Source organism: Neopsephotus bourkii, unplaced genomic scaffold (assembly GCF_033783945.1).
Source record: "Neopsephotus bourkii isolate Nb327-2 ecotype Australia unplaced genomic scaffold, CSIRO-AGI_Nbou_v1 NB_740, whole genome shotgun sequence".
Lineage (NCBI taxonomy): Eukaryota > Metazoa > Chordata > Aves > Psittaciformes > Psittacidae > Neopsephotus > Neopsephotus bourkii.
This window is the reverse complement of record NW_026901238.1, coordinates 1,634,567-1,656,220: the sequence shown is the minus strand read 5'-3', so window position 1 is coordinate 1,656,220 and position 21,654 is coordinate 1,634,567. Positions and strand designations below refer to the sequence as shown.

The 21,654-nt window shown below is 41.4% G+C and overlaps 1 protein-coding gene across 3 annotated transcripts in view; it reads left to right on the top strand.

Annotated features, from left to right (window-relative positions):
* Positions 1-21,654, top strand: part of MDGA2 (MAM domain containing glycosylphosphatidylinositol anchor 2) — a 389,024-nt gene that overhangs the window by 357,567 nt on the left and 9,803 nt on the right. Inside the window, exons 12-16 of one of the 3 annotated variants that reach the window (XM_061354587.1) lie at positions 779-799; positions 6,601-6,756; positions 7,864-8,022; positions 15,398-15,528; positions 21,268-21,373. In XM_061354587.1, the coding sequence (XP_061210571.1) occupies positions 779-799; positions 6,601-6,756; positions 7,864-8,022; positions 15,398-15,528; positions 21,268-21,373 (573 nt within the window). Of the gene's footprint in view, positions 1-778; positions 800-6,600; positions 6,757-7,863; positions 8,023-15,397; positions 15,529-16,262; positions 16,377-21,267; positions 21,374-21,654 lie in introns of those variants that run through there. The other 2 variants (XM_061354588.1, XM_061354586.1) reach the window with 2 other exon arrangements.

The following is a 21,654-nucleotide window of genomic DNA, read 5'->3' as shown; positions in this document are numbered from 1 at the left end:
GCATTTTTTTAGGACAGTAAACTTCACCTTCCTTTGTCATAGTCTTAAATTTCTTTAACATATCTCCTCCATAGAAAAGGGTTTATGTGCCAGAAGACTCTTTTTTCTTTGGTTGTGTCTCTCAATCTAATGATGTCAAACCTCTTCTCACAAACTTGCTGTGCTTATTTTTTCTGCTGTTTAAAAGTAAAATTGGCATTTCTAAGAATTCAAGTGCTGTCTGTTTCTTAAGACTTGTATGTACACAGACATCTTAAACTGAAGAACAGTACTATTTATTGAGTAGAAGGGTAATTCATTATGTGAAGTACTCTAGAATAACACTAAAATGAAATTTTAAATGCTAAGCAAGGTCCAGTATGGACCTCTGCTTATGGTGAATTCATCCCTTCTGTAGTTTTTGTTGGATTCCTGTACAAAGCCATTACCCTGGAGTTTTGCTACCCAGTCATCCTCATCCTTACAATATCTGCACCAATAATCTAGGTTTGATGCTTAATTCCATCATCTTGTTCCCCGAGTTGCAGGTACTACTGATGGAGTATACACGTCAGGGATTGGAGAGGCTAGTGTTTCTCCCTAAAAGTTTTGCTTTGGGTTGACATGGAGCCGCAAAATTTGCTCAGAAAGGAACTTTCCATTTTTGCTGGCTTTCTCATTGTAGGAGCTAGGATCAAGGTCGTAAAGGGGAGGGAAAATGGAAAATTTAGTATAATATAAATACTGATAAGTTAAAATTTCTTCTCCTTGCTAATTTTGTTTTTGCTCTGTCTTCCAGCTCCAGTAAATCCACATTTACGTAAGTATTTATCTTTTTAGTTTTTCTGTGTATGAAGAACTGTGCTTGCATATCTTGTTCCTCACAGTTAAAAAATAAATTATAAGTATTTTACTTTCAGTCACAGCCCCTAAATTGGAGGGACCAACTTAGTTTTTGTGTGTGAGCTGGGCTGGGGTTTGAAGGTGTTTTTTATATTGTTCTTCCAAGGTGCTAAAGAAGGAATAGATGGAGGATGGAAAAATTATAGCTCCAGCTCATCATTCTTTCTCACTGCCCCAAACAGTTCATCTAAACACTTCAGCCTAGAGAAGAGAAGGCTCCGGGAAGACCTTAGAGCAGCCTTCCAGTACCTAAAGGTGCCAACAAGAAAGTTGGAGAGGAGCTTTTGACAAAGACCAGTAGTGACAGGACAAGGGGGAATTGTTTTAAGCTGAAAGAGGGGAGATTTAGATGAGATATTAGGAAAAAAATCTGAGGCTAGTGAGACACTGGAATGGGTTTCCCAGAAAAGTTGTGGCTGCCCCATCCCTGGCAGTGTTCAAGGTCGGGTTGGATGGGAACTTGAGCAACCTGGTCTAGTGGAAAAGGTGTCCCTGCTCATGGTAGGGGGTTGGAACTAGATGAGCTTTTAAGGTCCCTTCCAACCTAAACCATCCTGTGATTCTGTAAAGGAAAATACTAACATTCTAAATGTAACCTCCATTTGTGGGCACTGCAGCTCAGTATGTACAGGTGATGCTATGGTTTAGTCATGGGAGTAGCTAAATGCCTGAAAGACCTATTGTGTAGGAACTGTGTCTGCACCTCAACGGGTATGGTAGAAATCGTGAAGGAAATGTCAGATTATGAAATCTTCTGACTTCATTTTTTTTTACATAAGAATTTAATTTGTAGTTCTTAAGTTATTATGCTGTTTCAGAAGGTAGTCAGAAGCTCATCTGCAGCTTTAAAACAAAAAGAAGACTTTTTTTCATGCAGTACATGTGGGAATCATGGACCTTATTTGCACAGGGAAATGTGGAGACCAGAAGTGTAACTTGGGTGTGAAAGTGTTCAGACAAATTCACAGGAGGCAGCTCCACGGGCATGATTGAAATTGCAAACAGACCATTTTCTCTAATGTGCTGATGCTTAGGCACAGGGATGTGGGTAGATGTAGAAGAGGGTAGATTCAGATTAGATACTAGCAAGAAATTTTTCCCTGTGAGGGTGGTGAGGCACTGGCACAGGTTGCCCAGAGAAACTGTGGCTGCCCCACCCCTGGCAGTGTTCAAGGCCAGGCTGGATGGAGCTTGGAGCAACCTGCTCTAGTGGAAGGTGTCTCTCCTCATGGCAGGGGAGGGTTGGAACTAGATGGTCTTTAAGGTCCCTTTCAACCCAGATCATTCTATAGGTCTATGATGCTATATTGCAGGGCAGAAGTGACTTCTTTAATGGTTTTGTTCTAGCACTTTTCCATGGGCACAAAATTATCACGAATTTCACAAACAGGAGGCTGGGTCCTACCTTTGTCATGTCCCAGTAAAACTACTCTATTCCTAACAGTCCCCACATCTATCTACTTCATCTTTTTCTTCTACACCACAGCAAATGCTTGTTTTTCTGTCACAACATATTCTGACATTCCTCTTGCTTTTAATAACACATGCTAAAAATATTCCTGTGCAGGGAATGGGATTCAGTCTGCCATTTTTGTTGATTTCACACAGCCATAATCAGGCAGAAAAACAGTGCTGGCGTGTATCAGCAGCCTCTTTCTCCCACTGTCACACATGATGGCTAAGCCTTTCTGTAAATCTTATTTGCGGAATATCTTGTACAATGCATTAATAATTAATCAGAAGTTAGTTCAAACTCACAGGAGCCAAAGGAACCACTCCCACTGATTTAAATGAGCAGTACATGATACCCTTGCTAATTAATATACTAACTATATACTCTGTGATATTAAGAATAAAATGCATTGCAATCCCAAGTACTTCACAGTGTAGCCCTCTATGATTTTAAGATCTGAAACTGTCTCATTTTCAAAATGTCTCTGTAGCTCTACTAGGCACATGGTAGAGTGCAGGTGGCATCCAAATGCCCCTTGCAATAGGGAGTGTATTAGGGATCAAGTGAGGGAAGGCATCTCCGCCAACCTGTCCACTGTTTCCTTCATATGCTTTCTAGGTCTGCCTCTCTCTGCACTGGTGGTGATGGGAAGGTTGCCCACCAGGACTATAGGGTGCCCAGTATAACTTCTTTCAGATGACCAAAGAGATGGTAAAATTTTGGTTTCCTTTTTTCCCCCAACAATTCCTTGAGTGAAATCTGTTGACAGGGAAGAAACCTTTATCTGCAAATGGGTTCAAACCTGTAAACTGGAGAAGATAAATTCTGTCTCCCATAACAAATTCAATCTTATCATTGCCCGTGCTTTCTACAAAAGTTCTAGTGTTTTTTTGTAAACTGCTGTGTTCAATTTCAATTTTATTTACACCTTTGTGAATGAAGAGCTGTTTTCAACTCGGGGCAAGGTACCTGGTTGCAAACTGAAATCTCATTCTTCCTGCCTCTATTCTGGAATAAACACATTATGTAAATCCTTCCTTTTTGTGAAATTTCTACAATACTTAAGCAAGTAGCATCAAATGACTTAAACACTGAGAGATGTAGCCTCAGATCTACATTTTGTTTTGTAACATATAATATAAACAACTTAATGTAAACCACAGAGATTTCATGTAAGTTAGTGCAACTATATGTTACACCTGAATAATACAAGAAATTAGATGTTAGTTATATTCAACTTGAACTTTGTGGAAATAGATGGCAAAAATTCATACTACAATGAAGAGTGTTTCACCTTGAGAATAGTTTCAGGTTTTGCCCTAATTGGGGCAAAGAAATTATTAATAACTTGAATCCACCTCCACACCTGGCATCTGTTTTAACAAAAATTAACCACTATCTTTAATATTAATTAGCACCATTGTTAGTGCTTTCAACAAACCATAGTGGTCTGAGCGATGTCACAGGATGGAGCACCTCTGTGTGCTTGGGCAAGGGCTGGCTGTTCCTCCTGCACTCAGTGTGCTGCTCCACTTCTGAACAGGTCAAGGCCATCCAGATCTATTTATATTCTCCTACTTCTTGCATACAAAATGTACTGAGCTAATCCTGGGGAGCTATTTCTGTTTTTTATTCTTCTGCCATTTTTTAAGAAGTGTTCAGTGCCAAATATATTTAACACTAACCTTTTCCAATGTATAACAAATAGAGAAGTCCTATGCGATGCCAGTGTTTTCATATTAAATAAATGACAAACTTTTACTTTGCTTTTTTTCATCTGGCCTGAATTATCTTTTTTTTTTTTTTTACTTGAAGAAAACATTTGTTCTGCTGATGTGGAATTTCTTAATGAAGCTCTGAGGGCATGGTGTGACATGCAAATGAAGTGTTTAAGGTACTGGAGGGGCAGTGTTAGAAACTGCTGAATGGCTGAAAATGCTTTGTGTTAGTTCACTTTGATGCAGGACTGGGTCTGGTAGTCAGAACTTTTCTTCTTAAATTACTGGTTTGCCTGTTAATTTGATCACACAGTGTAGGAGAAGCTGCACCATTTTTACTTATAGGAAGGACTTGCATAAGTGTAGGTGAAAGCCAGATACACAAAATACAGTGTAAACCAAGTGAATTTGGAGCTCAAGTCATGTAAAAGGTATTGGAGATGAGAGGCACAGCTGGCATTTTGTTCAGAGTACTTCGAGTCCTTGTATCTTTCAAGAGCTTTGCGTGGGTCTTTGCATTCCCTTCCTGGTCTTTGGGATAGAGATGGAGATGTCAGTCTGCATCTATTCACTTGCTTCTCTCTCGAAACATTTTGGGTGTTATCTGCCCATGTGTATTCCTTATGGCCTTGTCTTTTGATTTGCTTGTCTCTCTGGAAGAACCACAGCCAGGCCTCTACTTGCATTTCTTCTCTGCAGTTAAGGTGATGATGTTTACAAACTGAATGATTGCCTGTATTGCCAATTTTTCATCATTCAAAATCCAGGATTCAGAAGATCTTGCTTCCAGAACCAAACCAAAGTGCAGGGTCCTGAAACCGGCACCCCATCATGCCATTGGTTGTCAGTTATGTTTGCCAGTTAAGGAACTGTGCTTATGGAAATGAATTTTCCTGGAGAATCTAATAAAGCTGATGGATTTACTGAGAAAACAGGTCAATTTGTCTGAGGTGCTAATAGCCAAGAAAGTTTCTGTGGATTGCGGTTTTGTGTTAAATGTGCTTTACAGAATGGTGTTTTATGCTGACTGTTGTGGAGAGGGTTGTTTGTGTTGTTCTTTGGACAGGTGGAATCAGAATGAGAAAGACTTGGAAATCACTCCTACTGCACCTTGTGGTTTGGAATGAATTTTTCAAGCCTGCTTTTTGAGTTTGCAGTATTACCTGATTTTAAATAAGCTTCAGACCAGCATCCTTGCTAAGCAGTACATATCCAAGCTAAGCTCCAGGTCCCTCTGTTTTCACTGATTTACAGTGAAGCTCCAGTGGCTTAAGTGGATTTATAGTTCACCAAACCCCCAAAACTGCAAACGTTTATATACCTTTTCAATTTAGCTATGATGCCTGCTGTTCCTCATAACAATGAATATAAATTGAACCCCTGTAAAGAAGGCTGTAGCTGACACAGGATGCAGAGAGCTACGTTCTCCCTAGAGAAGAGAGATTTGTTTGTTTTCTCAGATAAATCAATTGACTTTGCTGGAAGAGTAAACTCACCAGGAACTGATAGTGTGCATAAAATTAAGCTTTTGCACACTTTACTACATGAAGCCTTATTCTGTTCTGATGAAAACTGAACCTTGAAGGTTTGATTTATTTTGGTTTCTAAATCTCTGGCAGTAGGACTTTCTCATCCCATTATAACCCGGAGGGTAGGATCTCTGGACTGGTGTGTCTCACAGACCTCTGTTTCACCAAGGAGAGTATCTCATTAATTCTCTCTGGGGTTCTTGGCATTTTTATTCTTTAGACCCAGGCTTTTACCACTTGACCTCAACTACATAACAGATATCTTGGTGGAAGTCTAGGAGATGTCTTCAAGACTTACACAGTCACCTGTCCTGTCCTGCCCAGATAGGTTCAGATAGACCTAAACCTTCCTCCCAGTTAATTGGTTATTATAATCCAGTGCCTGGGGCTCGGTGCTCTTCTTGGGCAATCCATTCATATGCTTCATTGCCCTAATTTTTAGAGATTTTCCTCATGTCTACCCCAAAGCTCCTTTGCTCTCATTTTAGCCATAAATTGCTTTCCTATCTCTGTTGAAAACCAAAATAGTTTAGGAGATGTCATTTTGAGATAATGTTTTTCTTTTGAAAAGTTGCTGTCTTCTTTTCCCTAATGTTCTTATCCCTAAACCAGAATCACCCACCTCTCACTTTTATTTCCCACAGTTCATGTTTTAAGGAGGTGCTGCCTTTTCTTCTCAGTTTTTTTAGAAATGCTAGATGAGTAAGAAGAGACAGAGTCTCTAAGGGCAATTGTATACATCTGAATACTTAAGGAAGAGTTATACAATAGATTTGAATATAATTTTAAGTAACACCAACACAGATTAATGACCATGGTTTCTTTTTCATTGAGGTTACTGCAAAAGAAAACACTAAACACTAGAAACTGATGTAGAATAAATGTATGTCTATTTTCCAGTGCTGTTAATAACCATCATTGTACAATTTGTTTCTTATAATTGACAAGTACGTTGACAAACAAGCATAGGAAGAATAACCTCAGCCACTAAATTTCTGCTTATTTGCTGCATTGGCAGGAGAGTTCCACTGCGGGTTTGAGGATGGTAACATTTGCCTTTTCACTCAAGATGACACAGACAATTTTGACTGGACAAAACAAAGCACTGCCACTAGAGACACAAAATATACTCCGAACACTGGGCCAAATGCAGATCGGACTGGCTCCAAGGAAGGTAAGCTCCAGCCGTGTGCTGGGTCCCTGGCACTGGTGTATCTGCTCCACCAGGGTGAGGGACCTGTCCAGGACAGCCCATTCAGCCAACTACATCAACTTTCCTGATTATACCAAGAATAAGCGTACTTCAAGGACTTCTAAAAGAAATTGTCATGTGGCTTGTCCCAAAGCATGACCCACTAATGGTGCAGTTAACCATCTTGTATTGTTTCTATTGTGCCATTTTCAAAGCGATTGCTTTCACATTATAGTCTAGTGGGGAAATATTATGGCACATCTTGACATATTCTTCTGGTTTATGTCATTTAAATTCTAACTTGGACTCTCTCAGACTGTCGCAATGAGATTTTCTTTTTTTTTTGCCCCATTTCTACGTTGGATGTTCCTAAAATGTGTAATTTTCAATCTGCTACCCCAGTTAACAGAAGCGTGACATCTTGACTGCAGTGTATATTTGCATTTGAAAAGTCAGACATAGTGTACTGAATTTATCAAGTACTGCAGTAACTTATGCTATTTTATTGTATGTCTCCTGCTTGCACTACCAAAGGGAAAATAAAAAAATCATACTGCATTGAATTTTCTTGGTTGAATCAAGTAAATCCTCTCTGTTGTTGGCACAGTCTAGGATCAGAATAAATGAAAGGTCTTCTTTTGTGAAAGTGAGCTTTTGATCATCTGATCGACATAGACTATTGAAAATGTTCTGTGAAATGTTTCCATCAAGATATTTTCCTTTTATTTTACAAGTCATCCCTACTCAGTGTTTATGGGAACAAACTGAAAGCTTGAGACTGAAGTCTGAACCCCATCATAAAGATATTCTTTTTTTCTTGTGCATATACAATGTTACATCGATTTTAAGTTATTTACAAGTATTGACCTGCTATCCCTGATTATGCTCTTGGTATAAAACATGTCTTTGAAGTAGTTGTGGAAAGTACATGGACTTAATGCAGAAGAAATATGTCCCAGAAATCATGGTGATGTCAGATGCATGTGAAAAATGAATCGAGATGCTTGATAGTCCTGGTGTCTTCCTGCATATATATGTGTTGGGTTTTGAAGACTGCAACCTAATGATTTCCATTTGGACTTCCCCTAGGTTTCTACATGTACATTGAGACATCACGCCCCAGGCTGGAAGGAGAAAAGGCCAGACTTGTTAGTCCTGTTTTCAGTGTCGCTCCAAAAAATCCTTATGGAGCTACGAACACAGCCTATTGTTTTAGCTTCTACTATCACATGTATGGACAGCACATAGGTGAGAGAAAGCCAATGACCTTGTCTTTTCACTTTGGGAAAAATAGCAAGAGAAATGTCCACTTGTGTGAAAGAAAAGCATGGGAGGACTGCCAACACCTGCAAGGGCCAGTTGCAACCAAAGCTAGCAAGATGGGTGCTTGGCAGCATCAAATTGCTGTAAAACTCTTTTCCGCTAATCAGCACACTGGCAGAAGCCCTTCTAGTACCTATGAGGTGTTTCACACATGCGTGAGGTTTTGAATAGATGTTGCAGGTGGAGCGATGCACTTCAGTCATGAGAGGGAAATATCAATATGTTTATTGATATACTGATTTAACAAAGTTTCTTAGTAAATGCAGCAGTGGTTTAATAAGATTTGATGGCAAGGTGCACCTGAGTATTTACTGCATAGAGGATGGGATCAGACAACTGGTGGGAAGACCCTCCTGCTGGGTTGTGAGGTTCAGAAAGGATGTCCTTGTGTTCTGAAATCCTTCTCAGAGAGAAGCTGGGTTGTGGCTGGATCCAGACTTAGTCCCACTTGTGATCAACAGTTTATGTCTAAAGGACAAAAAAAAGCTGCACAATCAGTTCTTTATATCACTTAGCTAAGATCGAAGTTCAGCATGCTGCCAATCACTTACCAAGGATCTGTTGTGGCCAAGAATCTCTCAGTCTTAAGGAGTAATCTCAAGAGGCATTCCTGTGACAGGGGAGATCCTGTTGTACAGCCACGTCCATGCAGGAGCGCACCGTGAGCTCTGGGGTGCCCATGGGTTATGGAGTGAGATCAGTGACCCAGTCATATTTGCATAACAATTAGATAAGTTAGTTTCTTCCACACTTGTCTTGAGTTGGACCTTGACCACCACTATGGTTAGGAGGGTGCATGTTGCTCAAATTAGCCCTTGGCTATTGTGTTGCTCTGTGTCTTCCCTGGATCCACTTTGTTTGGGTCAACCAGGTGCAACCATCATGACCAGACACGTCCATTATGACTGCCACTGGTACTTATCACTTTACAGGAAATAAAGGTCAGATTGTGGGAAAGCACACTGCCACAGCAGGGGAATTTGTAGTGTGAAAAGGGAAAAGGTGATATTTGAAAGGACTTTGCCTGATACTAACAGTTTTGAATCACTAGATTCAGGATCGAGCAATTAGCGGCAGCACTACTCATGTGCTGGCAGCTGAGGCAGCACAGTCTGTGTGCAATGCAGCAGCACACAGTTCCTTTGTAAAAGTCATGAACAATTTGCTCACAAGTTGTAGGAGTATATACTTACAAGATGTATCTGTACATTTATTTTTAGTCATAGCTCTTTCAACACAAATGTTTAATTTCTTTGTGTTGTATGAAAAAAAGGTGTGGGAATATACAAAAATACAAATGATAGCCAATTTTTATAAATCCTGTTAATCCTCATGGGGATGCTCAGTTCTTTACCAGTGTGTCAGGAGGTTTTCCAGTGCCAAGCTGGGCTGACTTGATGCATTTTTGTATGTATTTCAAGGGCAAGCACATCCTCAGGGTGCATCCTGGTGGTTGCTTCAGAAAACCTTTGCCTGCCCCCAGGAGGAGTTCAGATTTTAAAGAGAACAGACAAGTTCACTTAGGTTTTTGTTAGTTGTGTCTGCACTGTGCACACATGAATTCAGCCCCAGGTCTAAATTCTCCTGGCTCTGTGTTCCAGAGGGAGCTTGGCTGTTTAGTGGAAGGAAGTGATTCAGCCATGCCACGCTTAGTGCAAAAAATATAAACTGCCCTATAAGGTCATATACCACACTATTTCTGGTATAGGACAGTGAAGAGTAAAGTTACAAATGGGTCAAAGAGATTTTTCTGGAATACCTTAGGATTGGGATAAAGTATAAGAAAAACAGCCACTGAGGCTGACATCAGTCCATGAGACAGTGACCTCTCGTTGTGGAATTATGTTGTTTTTTTACTGGGCTACCTTTTCAGCAAGGATCTGTGTCCTTAGCTTTTTTGCTGAGATAACTCTTTCCTGTTTATATGTAATTTCTTGAATTGACACATATGTTGGCTGACAAAGGAGCTGACACACAGATGAAGATGGTGACAATGATTAGTGAGCATAGATTACATTGGATTTGTTCATGGCAATGTGGACAACTAGTTGTCGAAAACCAAAATTGCTCAGTATCACTTTTGTTACATAATGTTAAAAAATATAGTTGCCATCATTTTAGCTAATGTTCAAAATGGCCTACTGTTGAATAGATTTATACGGAATTACGTATTATTCTGTCTTTGAAGAGCAAACTGGCAGAAAAATAGTAAATTAATAGCATCAGCCGTGTGTTTGAACGGGCGCTTATACATATCTACTAAATTCAAAATTATAATTCCTCAGAGTAACAAAATGTTATGAAACACGTGAGAATGCAACATGCATATAAGAAATAAATTATGAAATCAGCAAATATATGCCATTTGATTTCCCAGGTGTGAACTCTGTCACTAAAATTGTTCACATGAGGATAATGAAGAAAAAAGAAAAACCTAATGAGTGATGAAATTCTAAGACTTCAATGATTTAAGCACATGATTATTGTATGAATAGTCATATTGATGAGGTAACTGCTTGAATGAGTTTTTGAAGGTCTGTGGTCTTAAAAATTGCTTTGGGTTAGGAAAGGGGTTATTATAACACAGTGATTTGACCAATGAAACCTTATCGGGTGTTTCAAGTGATGTGTCCTCCGGGTAAGGATGGCCACCAGCCTCCTGAGCTGTATTGGGCAGAGTGTGGCTGCCAGGTCAAGCAAGATGATCTTACTCCTCTGCTCAGCACCAGAGAGATACATCTGTGTGCTGGGCCAGTACTTGGCCTCCTAGTACAGGAGAGACATGGGATTACTGGAGAGAGTTGGAGGGATCTAATCAATCTTAAATGAATACATGAAGGGAGAATGTAAAGAAGATCAGAGATGCTCAGGGACAGGACAAGAGGCAAAGGGGCACAAATTGAAATAGAGGCAAATCTAGTAAACATAAGAATGTTTTATTTATTTTTTTTAAAGGTTGTCAGACACTGGCACAGGTTACCCAGAGAGGTTGTGGAGTCTCTGTCCTTGGAGATAGACAAAATCTGACTGAACATGATCCTGGGCAACCTGTTTTAACCTGCTATGCTTTGAGCAGGGTTTGGATGGGATGATCTCTAGAGGTACCCCCAACCTCAGCAATTCTCTGTGGAATAGTAGATTTAGATTAGATATTGCGAAGAAATTTTTCCCTTGAGGGTGGTGAGGCACTGGCACAGGTTGCCCAGAGAAGCTGTAGCTGCCCCATCCCTGGCAGTGTTCAAGGCCAGGTTGGACACAGCTTTGAGCAACCAGCTCTAGTGGAAGGTGTCCACCCCTCTGGCACAGGGGGTGGAACTGAATAAGCTTTAATGTCCCTTCCAAACAAAACCAGTCTGTGATTCTTTGATTATTTATTTTTTCCAGAAAAACATTTTGTTTTGTTACATTTTGTTTAATTACATTAATCCCTCATGGATAATTCCAAATATTATTAAAATAGACTGACTATTCACAAGCTGCCACAAGCCTCGACCCTTTACAGCTGTTCTGGAATTTGCATCCAACATATAGAAGGTGCTTCTTATTCCCATTTGGGAACGAGCACTGCCAGTCGGGGCAGCTACTGGCTGTAATTAGTACTGCCAGCTCACTGACTTCTTCCCAAGAGCAGGATAGGAGCTGCTAGCTGAGACTTCATCTGTGATCTCTGTCGTAGGATCTGTCTTTTGAACAATGGTGAACTGCCGATTCTTGACCTGACTATTGCAAACTAGAATCGTCTTTCAGGGCAATTGGGCTTAAATAAATTCTGGCCTTTTTATTCCTTGGACCTGGGGATAGCATATTCAGAGATTATGAATGGCCATTAACCTTTGATTTTTCATCCAAAGTGCTATAGCACTGTGCAGCAGACTTTTGTGCATTTCCACTGGATCGCGTCATTCTCCCTAGTTATCCGTATCCGTAAGTTTTCCAAGTAGTATTAGAGTTATAATTCCCACATCTTAGGGCAAAGTACTTTGTTTTCAGAACAGCTCTGATGCTCATCAAAATGTTTCTGCATTTTTGACATGGTTTTGAAGGATCCTTAATGAAATGAAGTATTGTCCTGGAATGGTGCTCTGTTGCTGGTGTGGACTGGTCTTGCAGGCTTAGGGGAAAAGATACTTCATCCTCCAGTCTTAAAAATCAGTTACCTCGGTGACATCATTTCAAGAATATGCCTGTTGCAATATATAGGAAAAAAAAAAAAAAAACCCAAAAAAAAAAAAACCAACCCAAAACAGCTTATCAGTTGAGCCAGCTCAGCTTCTGTGACTGCTGTTAGGTCTTCAGTGTCTCTGGAGAAGAGGCTGAAAATTTCTGTAGTGATAAGGAGAGGTACTTTGAAATCAATGCAGAGAGCAGAGCACAGATCTGAGATTAGCACTTACACCTCAGCACAGCTCTGACGAGATAAACAAGGACCTACATCCCATGCCATGGCAATTAGATTCAGGAAGATAAAGCATTTCTTTACCTGAAATAGATGTCTCTTACTTACAAGTCAGATTGTAATTCTTGACAGATCACATAGAGCTAACTCTGAAAGTGCTGGCTGCCAGAGAAACTGTATGTGCATCGTTTCACACCCTTCAAAAGGAGAACGTAGATTATCCCTGAAGCATAAGAGAAATAGAAGTTTCTCTTACTTGATTTGCATAAAACAATAGGCCATTGTTGGGGAAGAAGTAAATGAAGAGTCACTGCCCTTAATGTGTCTCTACATTGAGACAGAAAGTGGTTGTAGTTCCATTATAGTTGTCACCATCTTTTAAAGCAACCTGTAATTCCAGTTTTTCCATCTATACCCCAAAATGGGGTGCTTCTAATTGATGCTTCAAGAGCAATCCTTTTCTTGTCATTAGAGAGCCATCACAAAACAAAAAGGGGAAGCAGAACATGCTGTCAGCACACTCTGAAAGCTGTTTGTGCTTGCACAGTGATGAGCTTCGAAATACCACCCTAGTGTTGCAGCTGGTGACACCTCTGGAGTACTCAGGACCCTCTTGGCATGATGCTTTCAGAAAGTGAACTTTATTCCTTAATTCACAGTTGTTCCTCCTGCCCACTGTTTTTTAATCCTGCTCAAGAGTCAATTCATTACCCATTTGTGTGGAGTTTGGAGTAGTTTGAAGCCTTTAGATGAATTCTTGCTGGACACGCCTCAGCACGAACCCTATAGCCAACCTGGCATCCCACACAGCATCAGCTTTGCAAAGGCCATGTAACTTCCAGAATGTTACTGGCAGAATTTAAAGGGTAAGCGTGGGTTGCAGGTGCCATTAGCTAAATTTTCAGTGACGTTTAGGGCTGGTATGTGTGTATATCTAGCAATGAGGGTCAGGCAGTTGTATCCATACTAACTAATGTGGTGGGCAACAACTGACCATAGCCAGTACAGTGATGGCTATTCTGTATTTTAAATAAGACAGCTATCATTCTGCTATTAATTTGAAGGAATTATGTGACACAGAGAGGTTGAGGATGCTGTGAACAGTCTTAAATCCCTTAACTTTATCAGTGATGGAATTGCATGCTTTCCATACATGAATTACTCATTCATTATTTCAAACAGCCCTGTGTCATGGGCTATATCAGCCTGCACAAACAGGTGGAACAATTAGCCAGCAATTCATGTCTTTCTTGATATGGGCATTGCTTTTGTCTTTTAGAAAAATATAATTATGTATAACTCTATCTTATGATTTTTGGTAGCCTTGTCTGATAGCCTGCCTTTTTTTTCAAACTACAGACCCAGTAGAAATTCTTGGAAGGGAGAATTGTTGTAGCTGACTAATACAAACCTTGCCCAAGAGCTGCTGTTGCTGTTTGGAAGAGGTCTGAGGCTGAGCAGCCACTTGGTGTGAGCAGCCCTCCATAGGCCTGCGACATTACTGGGCTAGGCTGCAGGGCTGCTGCCAGAAACCCACGCATCTCTCTGCTTGCAAACCTTGTTTCAGGTCTCTTTGTTTTACCCAGTTGCACATGTAGGCAGAGATAGAATGTCACTGTTAGAAGCCAGGTTTTCTTTGTGCTATTTCTGCACCCTCCCTTGCCTTTTGGAAACTGCAGGAGGAGTGGGAGGCTGCAGCAGGAGGCATGTGGGAGACATGGTGCTGCCCAGTCGCTCTGGTGAGCATCACTCCCCCCACTTCCATCAATGAAGATATATGGACGCATTCTGTGCACCCTGGTGAAATAGCCGTGATGAGAATATTTGCTGCTCCGTTACACAGCCGTATGCTTTTCAAGGCAGTGGGTTTTGCTACTGCTAGAAATAAGAACTTTTTATTAGCAGGAGCTGAGTCACTGTGCAGCTGTCTCAGATCTGAGAGGTTTCATTGCAGATATAATTTGTATGAGCTTCCCAGCTGGCATGCCTAACACCCTAAAAAACCAGTAATCGTGTGTGAACTTGACTCTGAACTTTCCCGAATGACGACAAGCACAGTAGTTTACATAGTACAAAGAGACTGCTGCCCCACACATCTACAGATTACAGTGGTGGGCAAGAAGGAACAAAATTGCCAAACTACATGAATTCCTGAACCCTGATAAATGAAGTCAATGCATTTGCTGTCTCCTGGTGAACCTAGACAGTCTGGTTCATGGTCTGAGGCAGTGAGGTTAACCAGAGAGAAGGGCTGCTGAATGCAGGTGGTCTGTTACCTGTTTCAAGTAGTGACTGTGCTTAAATGAGTAATATAATGGTCAGCAGTCTGGAAAGACACAGATTTGGCGGGCGGAGAAGTTTCTCCACAGTGAGGGACTTTACTGAGGTTATTTTAACTCAGAGGATTATGATTGTCCTTCAAAAATACTCCTTACCACTAGTAAGAGCATCACATCTATCTCTGAGATAGATTTACTAGGCTTTATGGCACTCTATTAGCTAAATGATGTACAGAATAAACAAGAAGTTGTACAGTCTTCATAAACCAGAGTTAAGCATAAAGCAACCAAGTTGCTCATTTATCCTTGGATAACAAGGTTATAAATGCTTTGTTTGTATTAAAGCACAGCAAACTACTTTTTACCCATCTCACCCTGGTACAACTGCCTAGCCCGCAGCAGGGGAGTGGACTTCAGTTTCCCTCTGCTGTGGATTTACATCACCAGTTCACAGTGTTTCCAAATTTAAAAGTTTCTGAATTTACAAAACTCCTCACGTGCACTCACACCTCTCAGAGGCCCATGCGAAAGTGGAAGGGGGAGGTGAGCAGGGTACTCACAGCTGTACCCAGCCCATTATCTCTGCTTCAGCCTAACCGATTCCAGTTCTCCACCTCTCTTGTAGGAAGCTTGAATGTTTACCTGAGGTTGAAAGGCCAGACCGCGATAGAGAACCCGTTGTGGTCTTCAAGTGGAAATAAGGGACAGCACTGGAACCAAGCTCGCGTTAATATAAACCCCCCAACTTCATTTCAGGTAATGGCTTGTGCCTTGCACACCGTGAATGGGAGTATTTGGTTTTCGGAGGGGGAGCTTGTGTATGCTGACACTTTCCTTCTAACATACAATTTCACAGCTTCATTTGAGCTCCAAAAGCTGCTTTATGGACAGATAATTGCTTTCTTTGCTTTAAATAGGTGAACACCATAGCGCTTAATAATGCACACTTTAATAGCAGAACAGCAGCTGTTTTCTTGAAGACAAAATTTAAGTTTTCAGGAGATGCTGGTAGCTGATATAAGACTTCTTTTTTTTCAGATTAGCAACTGCAATACGAAATTATTCTTGTATAAAAAATATCTAGGGCCCATGGTTCAGTGTGTTAGAGATCTCTTGAAATACGTGCATTTTCTGCAGAAAAAGGAATGATCTCAAAGTCTCTGCTGAAAGGTCCCAAAGCAGCAGTGCTGCCTGCACAGAGCTACTTCTATGGCAGAACTGCACACCTCATTCACTAGGCGTGTGGAAGTTACAACAGGCTTTTACACATTACAGTTTTGGTTTGACAGTGAAAGGCTGATAGACTATTACAGGCAGTTCTCATTCACACGGTGAGCTGTTTGGAACTGGAACAGACCCAGAAAGGCAGCTGCCACAAGCAAGCCCTCATGTGCTTGAGGCTGGGAATGTCATTATGGAAGATGGGAGTCATAGACTGTGCCCTGCAGTGCAGTGTTCTCCAGGCTTTGTCCTTTCTCTGTAACCTTCAGATCTCCCAGGGAGATACCAGCTTTGGGGAAAAAGAATCATTGAGTGCGAGTCAAAACTGCTATTTTAAATATGCAGATTGGGATTCACTTTATGGGTGAATCTTAACCCTTCTTTTTGCTTTCCATGCATGAGAGGCAATGACAAAAGAAAAGATTGGGCATACATGATCACAGAAGTATTGCACAGGTGGAAGTAAGAGGAAAATTGAAGGAGAGAGATATGCGAAGTATAGCATTACATGATGATTGAGTGGAACAAAGTGGCAGAACTGGAGAGGAAGAGTGCACAGAAGATAGATAAGAGTGTTCAAGTACATACACAGAGCATGGGGCCAAGTACTAAGGAGCTGATGAGAGTGTGTGAGTGAAGTCAGAATAAATCCAAAAAGTCTGGACAGTAAAGGAGAGAGTAATGTTTTAGCATGTGAACATCACAAATGTTCTGGTAAAGGGAGAGAAGAGACACCTGGGGAAGCTGAAACCAGTGTGATCGTAACTGTGCCTGAGAGGGATTCCTGAGATCTGGGACAGGCTTAAGGAGAAGTAAAGGATGAGGACATCAGCTCTGAGCAGAGAGATGCAAAGGATTTGGTACCAGCAATGCAGAGGAGAAGAGGAAGGTGATGGGGTACAAACCTGGGGTCATCTCTCCAGTACAGAGAGGAGGAAGTTTGGATGGAAGAGCAAGCTGGGGTGCCTGCCTTACCCAGACATCTGGGATGAGGCAATAGCAGAGCAGCCAGAGTCCACAGCTCACAGCTTCTGGTACCCAGGCTGCTGCTTCCACCATGGAGCCTGAGCACCAGTCCTTGCACGGGGCCCTATTGTTTTCAGAAGAGTTACAGGAGTCACTTCTGCTCCTGGTGCACCTTGCTCATACTGTTCTAAAACCATATTCACTGGTGCCACTAGCTGGTACATAAAATGGGAGCTTCTGTACATGGCTGTTTTTCACTTTTTACATTGCTGTGTTTAAAGGCTTATGCATAAAATGAGTGTAAAGCCATGAAGCTCTGCACAAATAAATGTCAAGAGTGGCTGGAAACTTAAATTACTTTTTTAGGAGCTCTTGCATCAAGCAAACTATTTTCTATTTAGGATTCTTAAGTAGGAAAGAATAGAAACCCCCCAGTTAAGTTTAAAGAGAGCAAATTGAAGTGAATCTTTGCAGTAAAACAGTACACTGACACTGAAATGAAAACAGTTTATAGGTTAATTTATATGGGTAAATTGCAGCCTAGATTTTATACCTTCCCAGTCCCTGTGGTACATAACAAAGCTTCTGTCATGAACTGAGAGGACTACAGTGCTTTGAATCAGAAAACGTATTGCATACAAGTGTTCTCAGTAAGATACTTAGGAAGTATTTTTAAAGAACACACAAAAAAGAGAACATGTGGAAGTGATACATGGCATGCTTGCATCTAGAAGGGGGAGTGCAGGAGCACTGCCACTGCCTTTGGCTATTTTCTCCTTGACACCTTCTTATGTCAAAGATGGTTTTTGGCAAAAGAGGGACTAGCTGTCCTTAAGTAAGTGAGCCTGCTGGACCACTCAGATTTTAATCCACCAGTAGTAAGCCTAAGGGGCTTATACCCTTGTCATCATGCTGTCCAGAAGGGGACAATCGTGGAGGCTCCTTTCTACTTCAGCCTGGAGTAGAGGAGGCTCTGGGGATTCCTTATAAACAGTCTTCCAGTGCCTGAAGGGACTGAGAGGAAAGCTGGACAGGAACTTTTGACAAGGATGTGTAGTGACAGGACAAGGGAGAATGGCTTTAAACTGACAGAGGGGAGACTGAGATTAGATATTAGGAATAAATTCTTCCCAGTGAGGGTAGTGAGGCACTGACACAGGTTGCTCAAAGAAGCTGTGGCTGGTGTTCAAGGCCAGGTTAGATGACGCTTCCAGCAACTTGGTCTAGTGGAATGTGTCCCTGCCTGTGGCAGGGTGGTTGAAACTGGATGAGCTTTAAGATCCTTTCCAACACAAACCATTCTATAAATCAATGATTATGTGATCATTAGGAGACTGGCTAAGAAGGTAAAATCTGTCTGAAATCCTGCTGAAGAAGCACAAGCTAAATCCCCCGGAGACACTTAGGATGACTCTGGAGGCACTATAGGGGTTTATTTCCATTTCCCCTGTTAAGAGAGCAAAGTAGCCTTTGCTGTACTATTCTTCAGCTAAATGCAGTATTTTTAACAACAGCTTTGTAAAGTCATGACATGCAGATAATGGGTTTTGCAGGATATTGATAGGGGATTCTGATTATCTGGCACCTCCTGCAAATATCTGTGAGCTGCAGGCTGGGTTGTGCTCCATGCCTTGCCAGCACTCTCTTGCAGTTATTTGTTCTGAGCATGTAGCCAAGCTGGCTAATAGCAGCCCATCTTTGAAGCCCATAAAGCACACTGCCAAATGCAGATTTTAATTAAATGCTGGCTGTTGTATTTGTATAGAGTCCTTTTGTCTAGAAACAGTGTTTTTCAGTATCAGGAAAGATTTGACTTTAACCTCTGTTGACTGGTTACATGCCTGCTGCCAAGGAGCAGGAGAGCAACTTGTACTTTGTGGGAGAAGACACTTTCCTCTCAAGCTAAATACTGACCATCATCAAGGGCAGAGTCGAAAAACTGTGAAGGATAACTCCTTGAGACACTGTTTTCAGACATGGCAAATCATAGTAAAACTTACTGTTTTCCCAGTCACATTTCGCTGTTACATTAATACCCACCTTGTTACAGTAATTAACCTACAGTGCCACACTTCAGTGAAATGTCAATGGAGTCTCCTGCTCCAAATGCACAGCTTTCATGTTATCAAATGCTCCCAGCACAGACATTGCCACCTGGCTTACAACACAAGAGGCAGGCTGTAAATGCATGCTTTATACTACTGCAGGGTCAGGCATCTACTAGGGATGCTCAGCTTAGCAAAAGGACAGCATGAGGTTGGAACTGATGATCTTTAAGGTCCCTTCCAAACCAAAACATTCTATGATTCTGTGATTCCATGTATCTGGACAAGATTGAGGGACTTGCCCTCTGCAAAAAGGCACAGTGGAGAATTTTGTGTGCAATGTAATGTCTGGTGGCATTGCGCATCATTGTGTTACAGCCCTTGTGTGATACTTATCCAGCTGGACTCACTGATGGACCCCTGTGATTTACAGGGTCATTTTCCACTGCCCTGTTTACTCATCATTTATAATGAAAGGTATTCATTTCAATTGAGTAGCTCTGCTTAAACTGTAATAATGAGCAAAGAAATGTTGGAAGCTGCCAAAAGAAGAGGCTCAGTTCTGTGTCCTGCTGAAATGAATGACAAGAGAGAGAGCCTACCTGAGTGCCTCAGACAGCTCCCTGATGCAGTTGGATCATTATGAAGTATAATTTAAGTATTTTGCTCCAGATGGAATTAGGGTTTTTCTCAAATTGTCTCTACCCCCAAGAGTTAATGTCTCCATTAGTGCCACAGCACACCCTTATAAATTCATTGAATTTCATGCATATATTGTTGCAGATTAAAGTTAAAAAACTTGTCATCTAAGTTAACCAAAAATATTTCTAAGGACTGAAAGGGAAGGAGAAGGAAAGGAGAGATAACTGTGCAAATGTTGCTGGTTGGGAAATTTATTCCTTACATAATTCCTTCATCTCTTTAGAAAAAGGCTTTGAAGTTTTCTATTGAATAAATTTCTGCAACACAGAATGAGTCCACTCTTCTGCAAAGCTAATTAAGCAGCTGTACGGCAAAACAGCATCATGTTGGGTTGGGGGAAGGAGAAAGGATAACTTTGTTTCTTTAGCACAATAGTAAGCCATATCTAATGGCAAACATTACAGCAAATATTACTGTCCTTGCATCAAGCCACCCATGTCAATACAGGCACCATTTCTTTTCTCAGCTGTAGCAGTGGGGGTTTGACTAGGAATATGAAAGAAATGATTAATAGGACCTTGAAATCACTGGCATCAGTTCAGCAGAGGTTAAAGCCTTAAAGAGGAATAGATGTCTACCCTGACCCTCTCTGTGATTAACACATCACAGTATCCTCTGATAAATATGAAACCATTCTTAGAGGGGATTATAGCCTCTAGACATGATGACATAGCTATTCTATGATTCTATGATGAGCCACTAAAAGAGTAAGGAGAGAAACAGGGCTGTCACTGCCATCAGTTCCTTCCATGGCGGAGGTTTGGGAGGTTGCAATCAACTGAGGTGATTGCAGGAAGTTACTGTCAGACTGTCAGACCTTGGGGAATCTGAATCAAAGGTAGCCCCTTCCTTACCCCTTGAGACAAATACGGCTTTCCAGTATGGGTGAAGGGACACCAGTCTGGCTCCTGAGAGGTTTCTCCCAATCTTTCATGGTCCAAGAGAGATTTCAGGGTCACTTCCTGTCCTCATTCTGCCTGCAGGGAAGTTGCCACCAGGTTGCAGATGAGGGACCCCAATGCGGGTGATGGAGTAGGAGGGACGGGTTGAGCTAACTTCAAGAGCCTGAAAATTCATCTTCCTGTGGAGCTTTTCCAGCTCGTGTGTTTTAATGCAGTCTGTGATCAAATGATGATCAGCCCTTCAATACGTCACAGAGGCTGTTCGTCAAGTTGTGCCTCAGGAGTTTCCAAGAGAAAACACCCCAAATAGCTCTAAAACTTTTCTTCCATTTAATCCTGCTATTTTCTTCAGGAATATCGTACTTACATGCATAAACACATTGCAGTTAGCATAGTGGCAAAGCTGACTTGGAGGCACTAGGTAGACAAATACGCAGATGATGGGCAGCTCTGATATTTTTCACCTCATTCTGAAGAGTAAAAGCCTCCACAGCTCACACATCTTCTGTGTTCACCTTACTCAGTTGCAGTTTTTTGCACCAGGAAAAGGGTTTGCAAATTGCTGCAATCCCATCAGTGTAGTTTAATGCTGTGCAAAATGCAGCTGAACGTTTTCCATTCATCACCCTCTGATCTGCTGCTGCTTTATTTTTTTGCAGCTCATATTTGAAGGGATCCGGGGCCCTGGCATCGAAGGTGATATTGCTATTGATGATGTATCAATTGTGGAAGGAGAGTGTATGAAATCAGACCAACCAGCCAACAGTAAGTGGCTTTTCTGCACATGGGGGAGAGCAAATAGCTTCTTGTCATTATAAATTTGAGACACCTTCTGAAATGGATTTTCTCAAGAACAGTATATTGTTCAGTTCAGTTGGAGAGACTTAAAGTAAAACTTTTTCCTTGGAAGCAAGCTCTGGAGTCAAAACATCTTTGCTCAGATAGGAAAATGCTGATTTTAGCAGAGATGGAAGTGAAAAGCTGGTGAGCATTAGGTACAGACTGCACTCCACAGTGGTGCTGGGCTGGGTGGCTGTGATTCAAGA